This window comes from Notolepis coatsorum (genome assembly GCF_963971535.1).
Source record: "Notolepis coatsorum genome assembly, chromosome: 5".
In the NCBI taxonomy this organism is placed as follows: domain Eukaryota; kingdom Metazoa; phylum Chordata; class Actinopteri; order Aulopiformes; family Paralepididae; genus Notolepis; species Notolepis coatsorum.
In genome coordinates, this window is record NC_140169.1 from 137,794,608 (window position 1) to 137,818,018 (window position 23,411).

Genomic DNA, 23,411 nt, shown 5'->3' on the forward strand with positions numbered 1-23,411 from the left:
TTTCTAAGCAGATATATACTCTTAAGTATACTAAGCAGATTTTTTTTAAACTGGGCTTTTGAGGTGATGAAATAAGCAGCAGTGGTTCGGCAAATAAGTAGTTCTGAGTAGAGATCTGCTTAGAAAACTAAAATGTCTAATTTTTTTTTTTTTTTTTTTACATGGTAAATACTAAATACACAGGTCACAACATGTTTACAGGATCGTTTTGGAGTTGTATTTGGAGTGTATTTCGTGACTGTTGGGAACTAGGCTACACTGGCACGCGTACTTCCAGTGAATGACGCTAAGCTAGGCTAACGGTGCGGCTGTTCCCTAAGCCTAATGCATGCACAGAGAAGAAAAGGGTATATATCTGCTTGTCTAACTCCAGGGTAGATGGCAAATAAGCTCATTTCCCAATGAGTTGTTCCTTTAAAGCAAACTATTGTGATAAAACAACGTGAAATCAAATGGCAGTGACATCAGCTCAAAAAGGTTTGATATCTAAAACAAGGTTTCATATTTAGAACAAGGTTTGATATCTAGAGCGAGGTTTGATATTTAAAACTAGGTTTAATGCTAGTGAGAAGATCCTGAGTTCTTTTTATGGTTCTTTTATTGAAAGCCTCTTAACATTTTCTTTTATCTGTTGGTTCAGTGGTCTATCTATTAAAGATAAGAACAGCCTACAGAACACAGTGTGCTCCAAAATAATTGGAGTCAAACAGAGAGACCTATGTTCTCTCTGGACGGACCAGGTGGTCAAGAATGGGACGAGCATCAGAAATCAACCTCCACGCTCCGTCTCAGAGGTTTTCGCTGTTGCCTTCTGGCCGTCGTTATGACGTTCCTTTTGAGTAGTCCCCTCGGCTATCAGACTTCTAAACTCAAGACAGTAGTCACTTTAAGTAGCCTATACACCTAGTTGTCTGTCTTACTTTTACTGGACTGTGTATATCATGGAATGTTGTTGCTGTGTTGTCGTTGAGATGTTTTTGTTACTCGTGCATAGCTACAATATGAATTGCCCCACATGGGATCAATAAAGTTGTCTGAATCTCATATCTAAAATGAGGTTTGATATTCAAAACGAGGTTTGATATCTAAAACGAGGTTTGATATCTAAAACGAGGTTTGATATTTAAAAAAAGGTTTGATATTTAAAACGAGGTTTGATATTTAAAACGAGGTTTGATATTTAAAACGAAGTTTGATATTCAAAACGAGGTTTGATATCTAAAACGAGGTTTGATATTTAAAACGAGGTTTGATATCTAAAACGAGGTTTGATATTTAAAACGAGGTTTGATATTTAAAACGAGGTTTGATATTTAAAACGAGGTTTGACATCTAAAATGAGGTTTGATATCTAAAACGTGTCATTCTCTTCTGAACCGTCTCGCCCAGCCCCCCATCCCGGACCCCAACAACATGCGCGACTTTGTGAGCTACCCGACGGCTGGCAACGAGCGCCTGCACTGCACCATGAAGCGCACGGAGGACAACCCGGAGGTGGGCGGGCCCTGCTACACCCTCTACCTGGAGTACCTGGGGGGCCTGGTGCCCATCCTCAAGGGCCGGCGCATCAGCAAGCTGCGGCCAGAGTTCGTCATCATGGACCCCAAGACAGACGGGAAAACAGGTGAGGCTCCTCGCTCTCCCAGATGTACTCGAAGACACTAACATTCAGATGTCTTAATACCGCAAAACGTCATTTAAAAGCCCATTCCCAATTGAACACAGAGTCCCTTTTACTGGCCGGGTATAGCCACACGCTTTGACAAATAAAGGCCGGTCTCAATTAGAAGCCGGTTCTGAATTAATAGTTTTTGCTGTTACCACGGGTGCAGATTTGTTTTTCTTTTCATCATCATTTGCGCTCATAAGTCAGTGCTGAGCCAAACTCTGGAAACACAGCAGCGAGACATTTCTTTCTCTCTCTCTTTCTCTCTCTCTCTCTCTCCCTCCCTCTCTCTCTCCCCCTCTCTCTCCCTCTCTCTCCCTCTCTCCCCCTCTCTCTCCCCCCCCCCTCCCTCCCCCAGCTGATTTGGCTTGATCTTAGTAGCTCCACTTACTTAGCTCTCTCTCCCCTCTCTGTCAACAAAATTACAAATCCATCTACCAGACACCCGCACAACATAGGCTACACACAGAGATGATGATGTAACACTGCTCCTCATCATCATCATCACAACATACTGTAGGCTACACACAGAGATCATCCATGATGTAACACTGCTCCTCATCATCATCATCACAACATACTGTAGGCTACACACAGAGATCATCCATGATGTAACACTGCTCCTCATCATCACAACATACTGTAGGCTACACACAGAGATCATCCATTATGTAACACTGCTCCTCATCATCACAACAATGCTTGCTACTAGTACATCATTTTAGCCAACACTTGTAAAACTTGAGTGCGAACAACGTCGCTCTGTTCCTCCCAGCTGCTCTCTCAGTTTGTGAAGCTGGTGCAAGCAGAGATATATTACCAGAGTTTGGCCAGGTTGGAAAGCCCTCTGACACTCTTCTTCTTTTTTTTATAATAATAATAATAATAATAATAATAATAATAATAATAATAATAATAATAATAATAATAATAATAATAATAATAATAATAATAATAATAATAATAATAATAATAATAATAATAATAATAATAAATAATAATAATAATAATAATAATAATAATAATAATACTGTGATTGAAGCAAATAAAAGACCAGACTGTTGAAGTTTTAAGGTAGATTGATATGTCTAGGTGTTATCCAGCCCTGGCCGTTTAGATGGCATTATTTCACACATTATGGCTCTTCCCATAGTTAAGTGCGGCATTAAAAGCCTCCTTCTCCAGTGCCTTGTGTTTAATGGCGTCTTCTTTGTTTTAAGAGCCACTCTGCCCGACATTAGAGTAACTTTAGTTTAGACGGATGTTACTAGAAGAACCAAAACAATTACTGTTTTGTAATTGCAAAGTGATTATAATGAAATATAATAATCTTAAAACTGTCATAAAAAAAATCCATAATAGTAATAATAAATACAGTCTTTTAGAGTTTAATCTGAGTACCGGTAATATCTAAGGATATTCTTGGACATATTCAACCCAGGCGTAATTGTCTGCCGCTCCAGTACTTTTCCAGCCGCTTGGGTTTCGGGTGAAGTTCCCCCTGGTTGGCGTTGGGAGGAGGAGTGTGTGTTCGTCACATAGGGCAGACCGGGCCCATGTTAATTAAAAGCTGCTTAATGGGAGCTCTGATGGCCCCAGGGCTCCTCATCAATCAGCCCTGCTCTCTCCCACCACAGTGATAAATGAAGCCAGCCATAAAATGTATGCAGCCCATTCACACTTTAATGCCCATCAAATAAATTAGCTTGACCTAGACTGGTGCAGCAGTGGTCCACAGGCTCCATACGAATGAGGACCGCGAGGGGGAAAGTCACTCCTAAACAACCGCATATATCTGAGTGTGTGTGTGTGTGTGTCTGGTGGAGAATCTTGCTTCAGATGTACTATATGTAGGGAGGGTGCGCCCCCTACAGGCTATTGAAGTGGCTGGGGCTGTATGGTTTGTAATACTTTTCTATCTTTTTCTTTTTTGATGTCCTTCAATTTACATCTATGTTCTTATATATCCTAGTTGCTATTCCATGCACTTATTTGTGTTTCATTACACATATATTTACTGTACATGCTTACCAACTGTTTCGCCTGTTGCAACACTACTATCACCGACATCTAAGAAGGGAGATCCCCCCCTTGAACGGCCCATCTAAGGTTTCTCTCTTCCACATTGCCAGTCGTGCTTTTTTTCCCTATTGCTAGGTTTTCGTGAGTTTTTCCCTTACCTTCACGTGGGGTATGTCTGGGAGTGTTGCACTCAATTATTTTATTTATTTTAAATGTTTTGGACTTCATGGTGTTTTTGTTTTGTTCTTGATTTATTGTGATGTTTCTTCTTGACTTGTTTAAAGACGTGTCCGGCCCATGGGGACATTAAGGTGTGTTGTCGGGCCTTACAAATACATTTGATTTGATCTATAATAGTTATTATACAGCATTTATTTATGACTGCACATTGATCCCAAGGGGATCAATAAATAATATCTTATCTTATCTTTATCTTACATTGTGATCAGACGATGATGAATAGTTTTATTTTCGGTCTTTGTTTACAGATAAATCAAAAACACACATGTGTGGACTTTCAAAAGGAAAAGAAAAAAAGAAAAAATCACAAATGTACATATTCAAAGTAAGCTCACACAAATCCAAACTCAATGACCGAAAAAAGGAATAGGCTGAAGCACATGCTTATTTTTGCTATCCCTATACGAGAGGCATTCCATAAGTGCGTACAGCCACAATACAGGAGTAGGTAGGTTACAACTTGATGGTAGCACTCTGCCCTGTTTACATTTAATGAATTCATCAGATTACAGTCCCCTTGTTGCGTCGTAACTGCCACACATTTGAAAACCTTTATTTATCCCAGAGGGGAGATTAAGATGTCCTTTACAGCATAAGCAGCGTAACAGCAATTTAAAAACAGCAATTAAAAAACAGTTTATACATAACATACCTGTGTTAAAACAAGATGGACAAGTACACAGGGATAAAAATAGCTAAAATAGGACTAAAAAGAGCTAAAAAAGAGTGGTGAAAAAGAAACAAGTCCAATCATGAATGTGTTGTTAAATAATTAAATTAATTTGTTACAGTCCACAACCCAGCTCCTCCAGTTCACAGCAGTTGGCCCGTCCTGGCCGCGTGAATACTTTCGGCAGCCAACATGCCCTTCCGCGTTGCTCTGATTGGCCGAGCGCGCGCATGCGCATGAGCCGCGACAAGCTCCTCAGCCTCCTCAGCCGCTTAACGCAATTTATACAAATGGAAGTATTGATTACGCCGTAACGAATCATTAAAAAAATATACCGTTAACTGGAATATGTTGTTTCTTTACACATATGTTGGATTATGTAATTGGTTTGTCATGACAAACCAATAAAAAATCGCGAATTAACCGGTGGCTACAACAACACACAGTAACTACATGCATCATTGTTTACAATGAACGGTGGGGCTGTTGTTGTAGCCACCGGTTAATTCACGATTTTTTATTGGTTTGTCATGACAAACCAATTACATAATCCAACATATGTGTAAAGAAACAACATATTCCAGTTAACGGTATATTTTTTTAATGATTCGTTACGGCGTAATCAATACTTCCATTTGTATAAATTGCGTTAAGCGGCTGAGGAGCTTGTTGCGGCTCATGCGCATGCGCGCGCTCGGCCAATCAGAGCAACGCGGAAGGGCATGTTGGCTGCCGAAAGTATTCACGCGTCCTGGCCCTGCTTGGTTGTGGAGCCTGATTGCCACCGGCACAAAGGACTGCCCAAAGCGCTTTGTGGTATGTCGGGGGGGGATGAGTCTGTGGCTAAACGTGGACCGCATTGCGGTCAGCTCATCATAGAGGGGGTGGCAGGGGTTCTCAAGGATAGCATGCAGCTTCCTCCTCGTCCTCCCCTCTGCCACCACCTCCAGACTGTCCAGGTCCGCTCCCACCACAGAGCTTGCTTTTTTTACCAGTTTGTTTATTTTGTCTGTGTTGGTGTTGCCCCCCCCAGCATACCACAGCGAAAAAGAGGGCACCCACCACCACAGACTGGTAGAACATCTGCAGCAGTTTGCTGCAGACATTAAAAGACCTGAGCCCTCTCAGGAAGAACAGTCTGCTCTGTCCCTTCCTGTAGAGGGCCTCGGTGTTGTCCGTCCAGTCCAGTTTGTTGTTCATGAGAACACCCAGGAATTTGTAATTCTCCACCCTTTCCACCTCCACCCCCTGGATGATGATGGGAGTTGGGGGCATTTTCTGTCTGCTAGCTAGAGAAGAGAACTCCTGAGAACTCTGTCCTTTTTACCCGCAGTAGACTTTATTTGAACACTTTCACTACCACACTACATAAGGTTAAGCCCTTCACTACCACACTACAGACGGTTGTGTGGTAGTGAAGGGGATAACCTTCTGTATTGTCACAGTGAAAGGGTTAACCCTTCGGTAGAGTGGCAGTGAAAGGGTTAAGTACAACGTCTCGTTCCTGAGACCGTCAAAGAAAGAACAGAGACAATTTCTCAGGCAAATATAGCCACTGCCTACTCGGGTGAGGTCAACCAGCGAACGGGAGCTGTCAGGCAACCTCTCCCACAGTCTGTCTGCGTTTAGCCTATTAGAGGAACCACATGTCTGCTGGTTACAAAGTGACACAGGCTGTTTTCTTTGCCGAGGACCAGAATAGAACGATCAAAGTTCAAAGCTACTGTCTTTTGTTTTTACGTTTGAAACAATTCTCATTAATTAAAAGAACATTTTCCAAAGGCAACAACAACATACTTCATTGCCGCTGGAACTTTTTCTTTTCATCAACATAATCTTTGTAGGAACAACTCTTGCTTCTGTCTCCAAACTCCACGTGCATATTTTGGGGAGAGAGCCTGTAGGGACGTTCTGGAGACTTAGGCAAAGGTCACCGAACACGCAGCCAGGTCGTCGGATGTCACATGGTTTCATCCGGACCGTCCGTAGCCAAAACATCATCATTCTTCACAAACCGTGAAAGACACGGGTGTAAACTAACTAATTACATTTACTCTCGTTACTGTAGTTGAGTAGCTTTATTTGTGCAATTGTACTTTTGAGTAATTTTTTATCTGTCATTTAACTCTTTTAAGTTTAAGTGGCAATAAATAAATGGATGAGTAAGAACTTCCTGAAACTAAACGAGAACAAAACTGAAATTCTAATTATCGGCCCCAAAACAAAAAAAGAAACCTTGATAAAGAGGACTAACCCCTTGGATCAAATCTGAGGTCACTAGTCTCTGGGTTATCATAGATTCAGAACTGAACTTCAATTCTCATTAACAAAGTGACGAAAACATTGTTCTTCCATCTCAGAAATAAAGCAAAAGTACGACCATTTATTAATCAAAACGATGCTGAGAAGCTAATTCATGCATTCTTATCTAGCCGGTTAGACTACTGTAATGCACTTTTCACAGGTCTCCCTAAGAAAACCACAGAGAGGCTTCAGTTAATCCAAAACTCTGCAGCCCGACTGCTAACTAGAACCAAAAGGAGAGAGCACATTAGTCCAGTCATAGCTGTTTTACACTGGCTTCCTGTAACATTTAGAATTGACTTTAAGGTCCTTCTCCTTACATACAAAGCTCTAAATGGACAGGGACCTAGCTACATCGCCAACACTCTAATAAATGACAGGCCAGCAAGAACACTGCGATCATCAGCTACTGGACTACTAAAGACTCCCAGAAACAGTCAAAAGAGGATTGGTAATGCAGCCTTTATCAACTATGCCCCAAAACTGTGGAACAAACTACCCCAAAACATCAGGGAAGCCAACTCGCTAGACATCTTCAAAAGACAGCTTAAAACCTTAAAATCTCTTTGCTCAGGCATTTCAATGAAACATCAGGGATATCCTGACAAATTGTACCTTACCTGTACTATTCTTACTCTACCAACTTTCATACACTTCCAATCAAATTCATATGTCGGTTCTATGATGTTAGAACACTGCTCTGTTGTTCTATAAGGTAATTTAGAACTGTACTTTGTAAAGAAACTCAAAGTGTTAAGAGCGATGGACTGCTCTGTTGTATGTTAGAGCGACGGACTGCTCTGTTGTATGTTAGAGCGACGGACTGCTCTGTTGTATGTTAGAGCGACGGACTGCTCTGTTGTATGTATGTTAGAGCGATGCTCTGTTGTATGTTAGAACTTTGTAAAGAAACTCAAAGTACTAAGGGCGCTTTCACATATAGTTTTGGTGGACTCTGTGCGGTTCGGGGGGTGAAGTTGCAACATTGTTGCATTCTTCATTTGGTTCGTCTGCATTCACACTGCAATTTGTCAAGCGCACTAAACTTTCTGAACAATGTCACATGGTCGAAAAGGGCGCTCGTCTATTGGACACAATAGAGAGTGGAAATGTGTGTGTGTGACTGCGAGCCCTAACGTGTGTGTGTGTGTGTGACTGCGAGCCCTGTCTGACTCCAGATCAGCAGAGGCGTCACAATTTTCAGTCGGTGGTAGGGTGACCAGGTGTCCCACTTTTGGTTGTACTGTCCCACCATTTGACCGAATGTCCTGCGTCCCGCATATTGAGAGGATATCCCTCTTTTTGAAGCAAAAAAAAAACATGGGTCTAAAAGCCCCTCACTACAGTAAACGTAGCAACCCGCCTCTTGTCCACACACATTGCTCTGCTCGTGACGCTACCTCATATCGCAGATCTGATTGGTTAGGTAGTAATTTAGCGCTCTGCTCGTGAGAGTCGTGACTCACTTCCTATATTTGGTCCGCGTTTGGTCCGATGAAGCGAACTGAGACCTACGTTTTCAGGCGGACCAGAGTTTGCGCGTTTGGTCCGCACCAGAGTTCGACTAAGCATTCACACCACCCCAAAAAAAGCGGACTATCCGAGAAAACGAACTCTTGTCCGATAGTCCGGCCCAAACAGCTCTGGTGTGAAAGCACCCTAAAGGTGCTCCCATAGTCGAGCGGACCGTACACGGAGCAGACTCCCGCGGGCTCAAAGCTGACCCAAAGGGTACTCAAAGCGGACCCAACGCAGAGTCCAAGTGCGAAGCTCCTATTTTCTGACGCGCGGACGTCCGCGGCGCCCACTTGGTGTCGCACAAACTGGCGTGAGGTGTAAACTGGCGCGAGACATGTAGGAAATTGGTCCGCGGAGATCCGCTCGACTATGAAAGCTCAAAGAGTCCAGTGGACCTCCGCAGAGTCCAGTCCGTGTACAGTCCGCTCAACTATGGGAGCACCTTTAGAGCGATACACTGCTCTGTTGTTATATATTTTTTATTGAACAATCTTATCACACTTTTTTTTACTGTCCGTTCTATTTTATTATTTTTAGCCTATTTTAAACTGAATCAAACCGCACTTAATTTTTACTCTATCTAATCTATTCTATTTTATTATTTGTATTGCTGAAGAACTGTGATTTGCCTAACCTTGCTACCTCTCTATCTCTTTGTATTTAAATGTCTTTATTTTTTATGCTCGATTATGCCTGTATTTTTTATTATTGTGAAGCACTTTGAACTGCAACCTCTTTATGAAAAGTGCTATACAAATAAAGTTATTATTATTATTATTATTATTATTATTATTATTATTATTATTATTATTATTATTATTATTATTATTATTATTATTATTATTATTATTATTATTACTTTTACCTAAGTATGTTATGTGAAACCAAATTGCGTGCGCAGCACCAAAATGTCGTCATTGTTCACCCTTTAATCACAATTCTAGAAGGGCACGTGGAGAGATGGCTGCATACGCGCGACAGCGGGCATATCCATGACCCCCAGATATATAACCCTCTCGTATGTTAATGCTGAAGCCTAGCATTGTATTTGAACACTCGTGTCTCTTTCTCTCCTCCATCCCTCCTCTGTCCCTCCTCCTCCATCCCTTGTTCCCTCCCTCATTCCCTCCTACATCCCTCCTCTGTCCCTCCATCCCTCGTTCCCTCCCTCATTCCCTCGTTCCCTCCCTCCTCCATCCCTCCTCCATCCCTCGTTCCCTCCCTCATTCCCTCCTCCATCCCTCCTCCATCCCTCCTCCCTCCCTTGTTCCCTCCCTTGTTCCCTCCCTTGTTCCCTCCCTCGTTCCCTCCCTCGTTCCCTCCCTCCAGATGAAGTGTATGGCAACAGTTTGATATCCTCGATGATCGACAGCTGTAACTGCTCAGACTCCAGCGACATTGAGCTGAGTGACGACTGGGTGGGCAAGAAATCTCCAAAGATATCCAGGGGCAGCAAGTCTCCTAAACTGCCCAGGTAAACGCACGTCTTTGCTTGTGTTACGTGCCGAGCCCTTAACGACAGAATGAGCTTTCGCCTTTTCACATTTTGTTTTCACTGGGGTTGGGTTCATGTCACTTGCAATTCAATGTGAAAGTGGATTTTTGAAATATCAAAATACTGTAAAGCTTTTAATAATAATAATAATTTCTTACATTTTTACATAGCGCCCTTCAGGAAAGCCAAGGCGCTTAACACTTTGCCGCCCAACCACGAGTTAACTCGGGTTTCGGTGCCATGCGTTGAGGACCAGAGCCACGAGTTAACTCGTGGCAAGTTGTTATTGTTTTATTCCATATTAATAAACGGATCAAGATCCCCGATCGACTCTGCAGATTTACCCGCCTCCTTTAAATCGGCGACATGCAATACCGGCCAGATCCTCTTAGGGGCGCCATCGCTCCACTGCAGTATCATTGGGGGTGAATGGGGGAAAAAATGATTTTACTGTCTGGGCCTGGATCCCAAGCGAACATCCTCCATCTTTGATCACGGTTCGAAGCGCAGATTTCAGCCTGGAATAATGGGATTTATGATCAGCCAATGGACATATCGATCTACCAGATGCCGATGAATAATGGGGAAATGCTGCCGGCGATCACATGGGCTGACGGTAGGATACTATTCACCCAAATTACAGCCGGATTGGACATTGTTGTAAAACGCAAGCGATCGATCAGTGAATGTGGCTACTTGAACGCACACTGTATTGCTAATCAATAATACTAATCGGCGTCCCCCGCCGCCCCCATTTCATCCATAGATGCTCTGTAATAGTCCGGATGCTAAGCAGTTTGTTTTATTTCATTCGTATATATACAACAGAAATGCTGTTCGATATAACGTGACTAGCCTTTAGCCCTATAAATAGCTTTCCAGAAAAAATACGAGACGAAAACTGCGATAAAGCTTATATTCACGACGCTATAAAATGACAACCAACCGATGGATTTTTATTTTCTTTAAGCCATTATGAAGGCACGGTTTATGCACTCAAGTGACAATGAGAATGGACAGATAGCAATACTATAAAGTATATATATAGCTATCCAAAAGTACATCGGTTTGTTTACAAAGCGTGGTCCTCCAGCCACATATTAGATGGCTAGGGCCGGTCGTCAATGTGTTAACAGAGGAGGGCGGCAAACTAAGGGGAAGAAAATCAGAGGAATAATTAGGTAAAAAGAGGGAAGTCAGGTAGAGTCACTGATAAATTTGGTGAAGAGGTGAGATTTGAGTTGAGATTTGAATGAGTCCAGGGATGTAGCGTTGCAGATGTTTGGAGGCAGGGAGTTCCAGAGGGTGGGTGCGGCAACAGAGAAGGCTCTAGGACCGACCGTGCGCAGGTTTGTGGTGGGGATGGAGAGGAGACCGGAGTCCGAGAACCGCAGCCTCCGGGGGGTGGGATGTAGGGATGGAGGAGGTCAGCTAGGTACCGGGGGCAAAGGGAGTGAAGGTGATGAGGAGGATCTTAAAGTTGATGCGGGACTTGACTGGAAGCCAGTGGAGGTGGGGTGGGGGTGATGTTTTTTTTTTGGAATATAAAGGTTGTATTATCCAACCTATTGGCAAGTAAATGTGAACGAATGTTCCATAATCTGCAATTAAATAGCAATTTCTCTTCACATTTTGAATATAATAAATTGAAAGTGAATGAATCCCTGTTTCCCATCTATTTTCTTAACTCCCTATCATTCACTACCGTAAGTCTTGTATTAAGATATTGCTTTCCAGGAAAACCTTTCATACCCTAGCATGACACCTTTACTAATGTTGACGTCTTCACTTGGCCTGTCTCATAGCAGCTCTTTGCATGAAGGACGTTAATTCTAATGGAATGTTATGCCCTCTTCTGTTTGTTTTTGGTGCCCTGCATGCCTAAACCTTTCTCTTCGTGTGCTACCTTCTCTGTAGAGACTTAGTCTGTCCCTTTACCAACAGGATCAACATTGATCCCAGAAAGTCCCCCAAACTGAACCGCACTGCACAGGAGATCTCCAGGTCACCACGGTTACCCATACGGAAACCTTCCATTGGCTCCCCTAGTCTCACGAGGAGGGAGTTCCCTTTAGATGACATCACACAGGTAACGGTCCTCTCGGCTTTGAGCTTGATAGAAGATGGCAGCTTGAGCTGACATGTTGGGTTTCTCTAATCTAATTCATTAATCAAACCTTAATCGGTTGTTTTTAAGGTTCTTACATTCAATTAATTGGTGTTGGTTTCTGTCTGTTGCAGCATAATTACCTTGCTCAGGTCACATCCAATATTTGGGGAACAAAGTTCAAGATTGTGGGGCTTGCCACGTTCTTGCCAACAAATCTTGGTGCAGGTAACTGCTAGAATGATTTAGCCGACTCACCTTTTATGGGTCCCAATGTTAAAATGATCTAATTTCTAATTAATCTAAGTAATCTAATTTGGTCCTGCTTTTCTTGCACTCTTTTAATTCTCTCTCTCTCTCTCTCTCTCTCTCTCTCCTCCCCCCCCCCCCTCTCAGTCATCTACAAGACCAGCCTGCTCCACTTGCAGCCCAGACAGATGACCATCTACCTGCCGGAGGTGCGTAAGATCTCCATGGACTACATCAACCTGCCCGTCTTCAGCACCAACGTCTTCAGCGAGGACGAGGACGACCTCGCCGTCACCGGTGCCTCCGGCGTCTCCGACGACAACAACCCGCCCTGCACTGTAAACATCCCCATCGCTCCCATCCACAGCCCCGCCCAGGCCATGTCGCCCACGCAGAGCATCGGCCTGGTCCAGTCGCTCCTAGCCAATCAGAATGTTCAGCTGGACGTCCTGTCCAACCCCACGGCCGCCTCTTCCGGCGCTGCCGCCGGAGGCTCAGACCAAAGCCAGGACGCCATGTTGATGAAAGCTCAGTACACGGTTCCCACCAGGTACTCCAGTCCCGGTCAGGTCATCTTCGGCGGGCTGGAAATGGGTCGCCTTATGATGGGACCCTCCCATCACCCACAGCAACAATCACAACAACAACAACACCATCATCAACAACAGCAGCAGCAACACCATCAACTCCAAATCCAACAACAACAACAAATGCAACAACAACATCATCAACAACAACAGCAAATGCAACAGCAACAGCAGATGCAACAGCAGCAGCAGCAGCAGCAGCTCCAGCAACAACACCAGCTCCACCAGCAGCAGATGCTCCAGCACCAGCAGATGCAGCAGCAGCAGCTTCAGCAGCAGCAGCAGCACATTCAGCAGCAGATCCAGGCGATGCAGCAGCAGCAGCAGCACCAGCAGCTGCAGCAGCAGATCCAGCAGCAGCATCAGCAGCAGCTCCAGCAGCAGCACCAGCACATTCAGCAGCAGCTTCAGCAGCAGCAGCAGCTCCAGCAGCAGCATCATCACATGCAGCAGCATCAGCAACAGCCGCAGCAGCAGCATCAGCCGCAGCAGCAGCAGCAACAGCCGCAGCAGCAGCAGCATCAGCACCAGCCGCAGCAGCAGTACCAGATTCAGATCCCCGTTCCTTCCATGTCGGGGGCGACGGTGCACCAGCTTCAACCGGGCGGCACGCTGCACATCCAGATCCCTCCCGCCGCCGACTCGGCGACGACGACGGAGAGAGGCACGGGGGGCGAGCTCCACGAGCTTCACCTCCTGAAGATCAAGCCCGGCCCCCGCTCTGCCCCTCAGCTGGCTGACGGGGACACGGTGGTCTTCAGCGCGCCCCTGGAGCTCAGTAAGATGAACCCTCCGCCTCCCTACCCCGGGACGGTGGCCGCCGCCGTGGCTGCCGCTGCCGCCGCCGCCCTGGTCTCGGCCTCCAACTCTGCCTCTGGAGTGGCGGGGGGCGGCGCGGGCACTCCTCCTCCTCCCCCCCCCCCGGGGGACCTGTGTCTGAAGAAGGGCGAGTTCACCCTGTACCCTCCGGGCCAGCAGCCGTCGTCGCAGTATGCCACGCCGCTGGGCTACGAGAGGATAACCACGTTCGACAGCAGCGGGAACGTGGAGGAGGTGTGTCGCCCGCGGACTCGCCTCGTCTGCAACCAGAACGTCTACAGCTCCGCCACACTCAGGGTCACCTCTTCGTCGGCCTCCTCTTCCTCGGCCGAGGGGAAGAAGATCCAGCTGCCGTACGCCTCGGCCACCCTTAACAGACTCACTGTGCCCCGCTACTCCATACCGAGCGGGGACCCGCCCCCGTACCCCGACCCGGCCAATCAGAACAACACTGTTGGGAGAAACCCCGGACAGAGGCTCGACAGCAGCATGATCCACGCCACTCTCAGGAGGAACAGCCGAGAGGCTGCTCTCAAAGTCGCCCAAATGCTGGACCCACCCAGGCCCCTGCCTCCTAAGGCTAAAAACAACGGTGCAACAGCCTCCTACCAACAGAGGGTGCCGACTGCCCTGTACACGTGTAGTCAGTGCAGCAGTGGATCCAACCTCAGCAGCACTGCCCCTGGGAGCACTAATGGAATAGCAGGGGGGACCATCATTAGACAGGATTTCCCTCCAGGCAACGGAGCGCCTCACAGCACAGTGATCGTTCACTCCAACAGCACTTCTCCGCTGGCCTCCTCTCAGTCCTCGTACAACCTGCTGAGTGTCCTGGACGGCTCGGGAACCAGAGGAGGAGCCGGTGGAGGAGGGAACAGAGACAGGGCTGACTATGTCAACTCTGCGTTCACAGAGGACGAAGCGCTGAGTCAGTCACTCAGGCACCTGGCGCTCAGCGGTACGGACGTGTCGGGGCTGATGGTCAAACGCCCCCCTCCCTATCAGTGGGACCCGGCCGCCACGGAGGAGGTGTGGGTCCCTCAGGAACGGACAGCAACCCTGACCCCCACCGGAGCCCCTGGAGCCCATAAACCGCCGCCCCTCATTCTAAGCGCAGCTCAGCACTTGGACCTGTCCAGGCTGCCTTTTGTTCTCTCTCCAAAGTCCCCCACCAGCCCCAGTGCTGCGTCGTTCCAGGCCGCTGCGGCAGCCGCAGGCTACCAGATCTCTCTCCAGTTCCCCCCTGGCACTGCCTACACCGGGCCTCAGCTGCAGCCCATGCCAGGGTCACCGCGCCCCTGCTCCTCCCCAAAGGAGATGGTGGCGCCAGTGCCCTTCTCACAGCAGGACGGAACCTTGGTTCTACCTCCTGGCTATCCTGCTAACTTGGTCACCCTAGCTTGTTGCCCTCTCCCACCCATGTATCCCGGGGGAAGCTCCTGTGCTGGGCTCCCCATTGCCCTCCACACTCCCTGGGGTACGTATAACTCCTGTCCCCCCATGCCAACTCCTGCGGTGCCGCTGCCCCCGAAGGCCTCCCACATGGCTCTGGACAAAAACGTTCTCTCTCCCCCTCCTCCGCCGCCGCCGCCTCCTCCGCCGCCGCCAGCAGAGCTGCAGGGCCAGGGGGCCTTGCCGGAGGCCATGGCGGAGGCCGGGGGGGAGGGTTTCCAAGAGGTCCTCTCCCTCACCGAGAGCCCCGTGCCACAGCGCTCTGACAAGTTCAGCAAGAAGAACCGCAAGCGAGTCGACGGCCGGACGGAGGAGACTAACGTGGCAGAGGGGGGCAAGTCCAAGAAGGAGGGCCGGGCGCTGGGCGACTTCAACTCGCTCATCTCCAGCCCGCGGCTGGGCGGCCGGGACAAGAAGAAGCCTAAGGGCCAGAAGGAGCTGAAGACCAAGAAGCTGAGCAAGGCTCCCGCCACCAGCGAGTTCCAGGACAGCTCCGAGAGCGAGCCGGAGCTCTTCATCAGCGGCGACGAGCTGCTCAACCAGAGCGGCAAGAAGGGCTGGAAGAGCAAGAGGAGCCTCCGGGCGGCCAGTGAACTGGACGAGATCAAGTGTCGCAAGGGGAACGAGAAGGAGGACCGCGGGCTGGGCAGCCAGGGCTTCGTCTACGTCATGGCCAACAAGCAGCCGCTGTGGAACGAGGCCACACAGGTCTACCAGCTGGACTTTGGGGGACGAGTCACGCAAGAGTCTGCAAAGAACTTCCAGATTGAGCTGGAAGGGAGACAGGTAAGAGAACCTTAACCCTTTCACTGCCACACTATAGAAAGTTAACCTGTTAAGCCCTAGCCCTATTTTCAGAAAATGTGCCTAAAAATACATACCTAAGTAAATGGAAGATTGCTCCACTTCTACAAGGTCCATTTGCATGCTCTTGGTATCTAGGGACATCTATGAACCTCAGGGATTCATTTATTTTTTTCACATCTTTGACAATATGCGCCAGTTTCTGACTCAATGCGCTGAGATTTCTATAAACTCATATTTCACTAATAACATTTAAAATCATTGGTAAACAAACGTAGTGCTGAAAATATACACTTTGACTGCTGTTTTGACAGGGTTAGGTTCTTTACTCTTGGCTACATTTGAAAAAGAAACGCAACTGTAGGAGCCATTATGATGGTGGCATATTATTTTATTATTTGTAATATTATTATTGGACACCTGGTGGCGGGTTTTAGATTTGACAGCACTGGTTAGGTATTTAGGGTCACAGGTGCAGTAATCAACTAGGACACAGGTAGTGAGGAGCACACCGTTCTTACCAGTAGCTCAGTAACAGAAGCTCAGTAACAGAAGCTCAGCAGCTCAGCAGCTCAGCAACCAGAAGCCGAGAAATACCAAATAAATATAGAATACCATATAATTCCTACAGAACCCACACTGGCAATAAGAGATCACTCCCTACCATACCTGTGAAGTAACGGGCAAGAGAAAACAGGACATTGGAAATGAAAAATTGCCGTTACAGCAACATTAATTAATACATTCTGTATTGATTGATTTATGGCATGATATGAATCTCGGCCCTGTACCGGGCCCGTCGGGCTTAAGGGTTTAACCCTTTCACTACCACACTACATAACATATTACGTTATATATTTATTATATTTTGAAATGTGAGAAACAGTGGTGCGCTTAATGTCAATGTGTGCAACTTGACCTGTCTCTGTACTAATTAAAGTTTTTTTACGCTCAGGTGATGCAGTTTGGCAGGATCGACGGTAATGCCTACATCCTGGATTTCCAATATCCCTTCTCTGCCGTGCAAGCCTTTGCAGTGGCTCTGGCCAACGTCACCCAACGCCTCAAATGAGAAGATGTCCCGGTTCCTCGAACTCTGAATTCTACTATAAATGCTGCTTTAGCTTGAAGAAGCTAATGGAGGTTAGTGGGAACAGACACTTTACAGACAAAGACAACCAAATGGTTAGATTTCCTGTCAGAATGGCGCCAATAGAGGCATTTCTCTCTGTGCGGTTTTTGAAAAAGAGCAGCAGTAATACTTGAAACACTCACTCTGGAGATGGAAGACGTCTCTCTTCCCCAGAGCGCACAGGTACTACTGGGCACTGAAATCCATTGCTGTACGAAACGGTTATCACTTTATTATACCGCGTTTTGCTTTTTGGATTTTGATAGATTAAACATTGTGGAGGGAGGAGAATGTTGTTGTTTTTTTGCTCTATGCCATTTATTTTGTTACTATCCCAACCTTTCTTGGCTGGAATTTAAGGCTTAGATATATGCATTGTTTTTGGAGCACTAGTACAAATGATATTTGCAAGTCTCCCTGTCGTCACAAACTTGGAAAGGTAAGGGAATTCATATATGTACGTTGAGCTGCAGTCTTTTCTACAAGGTGTCTTGGGAATTTGAAGGAAGAAAAAACTATGTAACTCTCCTACGTGGATTAATTTATCTGTACATGTTTTTTTGTTTATTTTGTCACTATTCCAATATGGAATTTTACCATCGTAATCATTGTTGTTCATAATCACGTGATATCATACAATATTTTGTACCTTGTTGACATGGTTTTCAACGCATCTGCTTTATTTGGGAGACAGGCGGCTACAATTTGAATATTGCTGTATAATTTCGAGAATTTTGAGTAGGAGGGGTGTACAGAATTGCTTTGACCGACATATCCTGTACTTAAATATCTCCCTTTTCTCTGGTATGGTGACAAGGGAGCAAAAGAGAAACAAAAAAACACGTCATGGAGCTAAGGTTTCTATAACCTCTGGCATAAGGTGATTTGTCACCTGCTGTCACTTCTGTGAAGTGAGTGTGTAGTTACGGGGCTATCCCTACTCTTAAGAGACTACGCTAAACGTGTAAGCAAGGTACAGGAAATATTTTTGTATATTTCACCTATGCCATTTCATACTTTAATTTTTTTTTTTTATCAAAAAGTCATGTAAATACACACATATCATTCATATGTAGATGTTGTTATGAGATCGGGGGTGTGAGTTTGACAAGACATCTGTTTACACCTTTCTCCACTGTGTTAAAAGTGTAGAATCAGCTTGGCGAACAGAGCTTGTTTAGTACTGTTTTAATTGAACTGTCGCAAATCATAAATGCTAAGAAGATGAAATATTTTCATTCCTTGAACCTTTTTGAAGTTAGAACCCCAATGAAGGATGGAACTGTTTGAACCTCTCAGTTTAGCGAGCTGACACTGAAATATTTTTAAGCTTAAGATAACAAGTTGTTTCCTTGTAGGCAACAAGTCAAGCTTCTTTTGAGTTCAACGGAGCAGGGCTCACTGGTGGCTGTTCAAGCGGGAGCGGATAAATTCAATTAGATGTTTAACTTCACCAAAACCACTTGCGTAAAAGAACCGTAATAGAATACCTAGGCCTAATGAAATATTTAGGATCACCTCAAAAATGTGTGCCAAAAGATGAAATTGCTAAAGATTACTGGTGAAGACTGGGGACCTAGAATGAGACAGATTGAGTGGAGCCTATGCCTGATGTAAAGAAGTTGCAATCCATGTTTGGTCTTTTAAAATCAATGAGATTATTACATTTCTTTAGGATTTTTTTTTTTTTTTATCATCACACTGAGATGCATGTCTGTCTGTGGCGGTTGGACGGTTAGGGCTCTGAGAACTAGATGCGTTTTTAAGAAGGATCTACTGAGGAATTGTCTAACCTTGAAAGAAAGAACAAAGACCATGGGCATGGCTTAACAAGATATCCATCAATGTTTATTTTGTGTTAGTTGTGCAATATTTTCTAAGGAAGAATCTTCCTTTTCTACATTTTTTTTGACCACAATTTCACGCAAATGCTGAAAAGAAAACCTGTTAATTCGGCATCTCTATTGCTGGTCTGTAAATTTTATTTATATGAGATTATTTCCTAAAGGCTGTATATTATTACATGTGGACCTTTTTTCAACATTTCTTTGTTAATAAGGGTTTGTTACAAAATGTAGCCCGAATTTGCGAGAGGGGTGGGTGGGGGTGGGGCAGGGACGGTGGGGGGAGGGGCAAACCGTCAGTGTTTTTGTGAAGTTGGCATTGGGTGGGAAAAGATGTGAATGAGTAAGTGCCCAATTTGTTGAGTGTAGTTGGTATTGGTAGTCTTAGTTGTTTAGGACGTGTCCGTCGAGGTGTGTGTGTATTCAGTCGTGAGGTCTGCTGATCCCCATCAGTGTTATATCTATTATCTTCAATCAGTGTGTGTTATTTCCACCCTGAGAAAGATTACATTTTCATTTTCTTTAGCATTTTTTTTTTCATTTAATTTTTCACCCCCCCCCCCTTTTTTTCTTTTTATAAAACCTTTTATTTTTTTCTTTTTTTTCATCGTTGCTGGCAGGTCAAAGTTAGATTTTGGGTCATGACTTACTTTATTTTCAAGTTACATCGGTCCACCCAGCGTAAGCCACTGTCTGCGGTATACGTGATCAGAATTTGCCCGTGGACTGTGGTTGAGGATTCAACTGAGATCGATTGAATGAGATGACCTACTGTAGATATTGTAGGATTTGCCTTTTCTTTTGGAAAAGACGTGCTTTGTACTTGTAGATGTAGACTTAAAAGAACAAAAAAGAAAAACACTTGAAAAAAAAATCTGAGTCTGATTTGGTGACTGAATGTTTATAGTGACCGGTAGTAAAGGCATGCCATGTAAATTATTTTACAATTGTATATGTCACGCATCTTTTGAATAAAATGTCATTGTTTCAGAGAAAATAAACCTTGTTGTGACTCTTGTATCAGGGGCCATACAATTCATCTTACCGTCTGTGGGCCATACTCGGCTCAGGAAAAGATTGGTAAGTGAACCTGGTAATGTCTTAAACATTTGGGGAATTAAACTCTTATTCTGGAAAAATATTGCTGCTCATTCCTGTTAAACATGAATACAAATTTTATGCACTTGATTTACTGTTATTTTATATATTGTTTTATATTGTATTGTTCTGCAGCATATAGAGTGATACAGTCTGTTACATAACCGACTAATGTTCAAATAATACAGCCAGGTAATTATGTCAGAAAAAACATGAACATTTGAATTGGAAAGCATGAAGAAACTGAATAACTGGAACAGAAGTTTGGGAATAGAGAATGACCTGAGTCCTCTCTTGACGGGCAGAAGACTGGATGGGTTTTTGATGAAGACGGTAACAACGGTTCCTACTTTGCAATTACTCGTTATAGCGTTAAAGCTGCAGTAGGCAACTTTGGAGAAATGAGCAAGAGTGAGTTTATCTGCCCAGCAGAAATAGAGCGAGCTCAGCATCACTTTTCAAGCACTTGCACTTCAACAAAGGTTTCCCCACAGACTCCCAGAGGCACCAACAGCTTTAAGCTGAATCTTTCTAAAAAGAACAATAAGAAATATTTCCCAGCCACTGCTTGGCAAGTGGTTTTGCTCTTTTTGACAAGGAACACGCGATGGTGGTCTTGGGGTCTCTGTATACTTTTAATCATGTGTATGAGGAGACAAGCGGCTTATTATTCAAACATGTATTATTATTCACATACTTGCCTGCGTACATTTACTTATTTATTTAAGGACCCCCTCGAAAACGAGATAGCATATCTCAAGGGGTTTATCCTTCTAATAAATTTCTAATTTACCTGGATGATTGAAAAGTATCCACTAGGGCGGGGGGAGATCAAAAATCCTCAAAAACAATCGGATGTTTTGTGATGTTCCTGGGGTCAGAAGAAAATTAGAACAGCATTGCATTCCTCATCAAAAGTACACACAACCACCTGCCGGCCAGAGGCTGATGGCAGCAGCTTAAAGCTGCTTGTGCCTCAGGGAGTCTGTGGAGGATAAGGATAACCTTTGTTGGAGTTGCATTGTGCTTGAAAAGTGATGTGGCGCTTTCTTTCTGCTGGACAGGTAAACTCACTCTTGCTCATTTCTCCAAAGTTGCCTACTGCAGCTTTAATCGATCATTAGTAGGTCTCACGCTGTGCATCCTTCGCGGTATATAGACGCAGTGTCTCTATCCGTGGTGCTGAATTCTGTTCACGTGGTCCTCCTCCTCCCCCACGCAGTAGGCGTGTATATTTTCCCCAACGGAGTTTCACTTCCGCGTTCGGTTTGCGCGATCTGATTGGCCACTGCCGTTTTTTTTCAGCGCCAATCGCGTTACTCCTACCAGTCAGTGGCCAATCAGATCGCGGAACCCGAACGCGGAACTGCAAGTTTGTTGGTAAAAGACTACACGCATCCCGGTGTGCTGTGCGCTTCCGCCCCCTCTTCGTTTTTGGTGCTTTTTCTTTGACACAAACAAAACAGCTTTGCCTGCACTTTCAATTAAAAGAGAGGAACAATAAAAGAGAGACGCCGGCGGTGTTTTTTTTTGTGCGGCTGCGGATTATTTCCCATCATCGCCATTTTCAGGCTTTTCCGCTACTCGTTATTATAATGGACACCGATTACTCGGGTTTAGAAAACCCTCTGTACAGCGAGCTGAAATATTTCTGTAAGAAGATACAGGAGGCATATAACGAACTGAAGGAGGACCTGACACCCTACCGAGATGATCGGTTTTACAGGTACGTCTAATTAGAGTAGGTAGGCTATAATAAACAACATCCACAATTGTATATGCAAGAGAAAATACGGGTTGGCTGTATTAAATGTTATTTCGTCATTGATAAATAGGCTTTAAATCCGTAATAAGAATATTACGAACGCTAATCGTTGCACAAGTGTCCTCTGACACACATAAGCACAGGCCTAAGGAGAATAAGCTAGTATGCTCTCAAAGGGTTCTAACATGGCGCGTTATGATTGAAGTGTGCTATTTGCGTGTCATGTTATCCGTGTTTTTCTTGATTTGTTTGCTTCCGTTTCTGTCTGATTTAAGCCCTTTGTGGCCCATCAATGACTAATGCAACGGTGGCCTCTAATCGGGCCGAAATTGGCTATGTATCTGACCCGGGAAAACTCTTCCCTTAACAGCCATTTCAAAAATAATCACTGCAATCACTATACGGCCTCTACATTTAGGACATCGTCTCAAGATGTGATGGCGAAGACCGGCGCATGTGAATTAATACCTATTGACTCCTTTCTAAGGCAACAAGTGTTTTGGTCAGTAGACAAGAAAAGTAAACCCTTTACACACTTTCGCACTGGACATTGATGACGTTTTATACGTTATTGTTTCATTGGCTTGTGGTTTTTGTCGGTGAAAGTTAATGAGCGCATTTCTCCTTAATTCCCTTTAGAAATAAAGTCCTCCTGACGCAAATGTGCGTAGCCCCTCCCCCTATGAGACTACCGCAGCACTTCCGGTATTTTGAGCTCATGGGAGGACGCGAGCGGGGGGGGGCACAATATTACACATACACAATACGACACGAGCTCCATATAACGCGGAAGTGCAGTGGTCTACTACATAGATATATTATAGAACTATATATATCTATGGTCTACTAGTACTCACTGCTACCCACGTGACTTTGGCACCTCCCCCATTTGTTGACGTTGCGTCCCGGTTACGTCGCGAGCTGTGACGTAGTCTACACGGATGTGGACTCCTGTTTGACATTTTTATGTTTTCTCTCGCTGTCAATTATAGTGTGACGATCGAACGACATGGATTTGTAAGTTTTGTATTAGTACACCGGTACACACCATACCGTCTATTGCTGATACTAAGATGTGTAAAACGTTGATTTGAAATACCTGCTCGGGTTCCATCTGGTACTACTGCTAATGCTAACTATACTAGCCCGATAACAGTGCTGAGCATTGTTGACAGACAATGATCCACACCTCGACTTCAGGCAGGGGGCCAGCTCATTCTGGATGACCGAGCAAGCTTATTTTCTATAATATGCATAATCTGCTTTTCATGCACGCTACTATTATTGGAATCGGGGAATCTATAAAGAGTTATTTGAGGCCTCTGCTGTTCGTGTGTGTCAATTTATCTAATGAAATATGTATCCCTCTGACAGATTGGCCCCAATGCGGCTTTACACTCTCTCCAAAAGACACTTCGTCTTGGTCTTCGTGGTATTCCTGATGTGCTTCGGCCTCACAGTGTTCATTGGTATTGCAGGTACGAGATAAATGACGTTATATCGACGATACAAATAGGAGGCTTCCAACCTCCCTAGATCATTTTTGGCACTGTTTTTAAGTTTAGTCACATGCACCTAGAGGGGAGACATTCTGGGATGTTGTCTGAGTCTACAAAGACCTCCGGCTATTGTAATCAAA

The 23,411-nt window shown here is 45.0% G+C and overlaps 2 protein-coding genes across 3 annotated transcripts in view; both read left to right on the forward strand.

Moving 5' to 3' along the window:
* The window catches only part of tulp4a (TUB like protein 4a), a 113,659-nt gene extending 94,510 nt beyond the window's left edge, over positions 1 to 19,149 (forward strand). The window contains exons 10-15 of the mRNA XM_084314984.1: positions 1,390 to 1,624; positions 9,750 to 9,894; positions 11,860 to 12,004; positions 12,157 to 12,250; positions 12,419 to 15,915; positions 16,889 to 19,149. Of these exons, the coding sequence (XP_084171110.1) occupies positions 1,390 to 1,624; positions 9,750 to 9,894; positions 11,860 to 12,004; positions 12,157 to 12,250; positions 12,419 to 15,915; positions 16,889 to 17,005 (4,233 nt within the window). The 3' untranslated portion in view covers positions 17,006 to 19,149. The remainder of the gene's footprint in view (positions 1 to 1,389; positions 1,625 to 9,749; positions 9,895 to 11,859; positions 12,005 to 12,156; positions 12,251 to 12,418; positions 15,916 to 16,888) is intronic.
* Positions 19,150 to 21,535: 2,386 nt separating this feature from the next.
* The window catches only part of tmem181 (transmembrane protein 181), a 32,284-nt gene continuing 30,408 nt past the window's right edge, over positions 21,536 to 23,411 (forward strand). Inside the window, exons 1-2 of one of the 2 annotated variants that reach the window (XM_084315212.1) lie at positions 21,536 to 21,733; positions 23,147 to 23,250. In XM_084315212.1, coding sequence (XP_084171338.1) covers positions 21,603 to 21,733; positions 23,147 to 23,250 — 235 coding nt within the window. In that variant the 5' untranslated portion in view covers positions 21,536 to 21,602. Of the gene's footprint in view, positions 21,734 to 22,693; positions 22,790 to 23,146; positions 23,251 to 23,411 lie in introns of those variants that run through there. The other variant, XM_084315213.1, reaches the window with a different exon arrangement.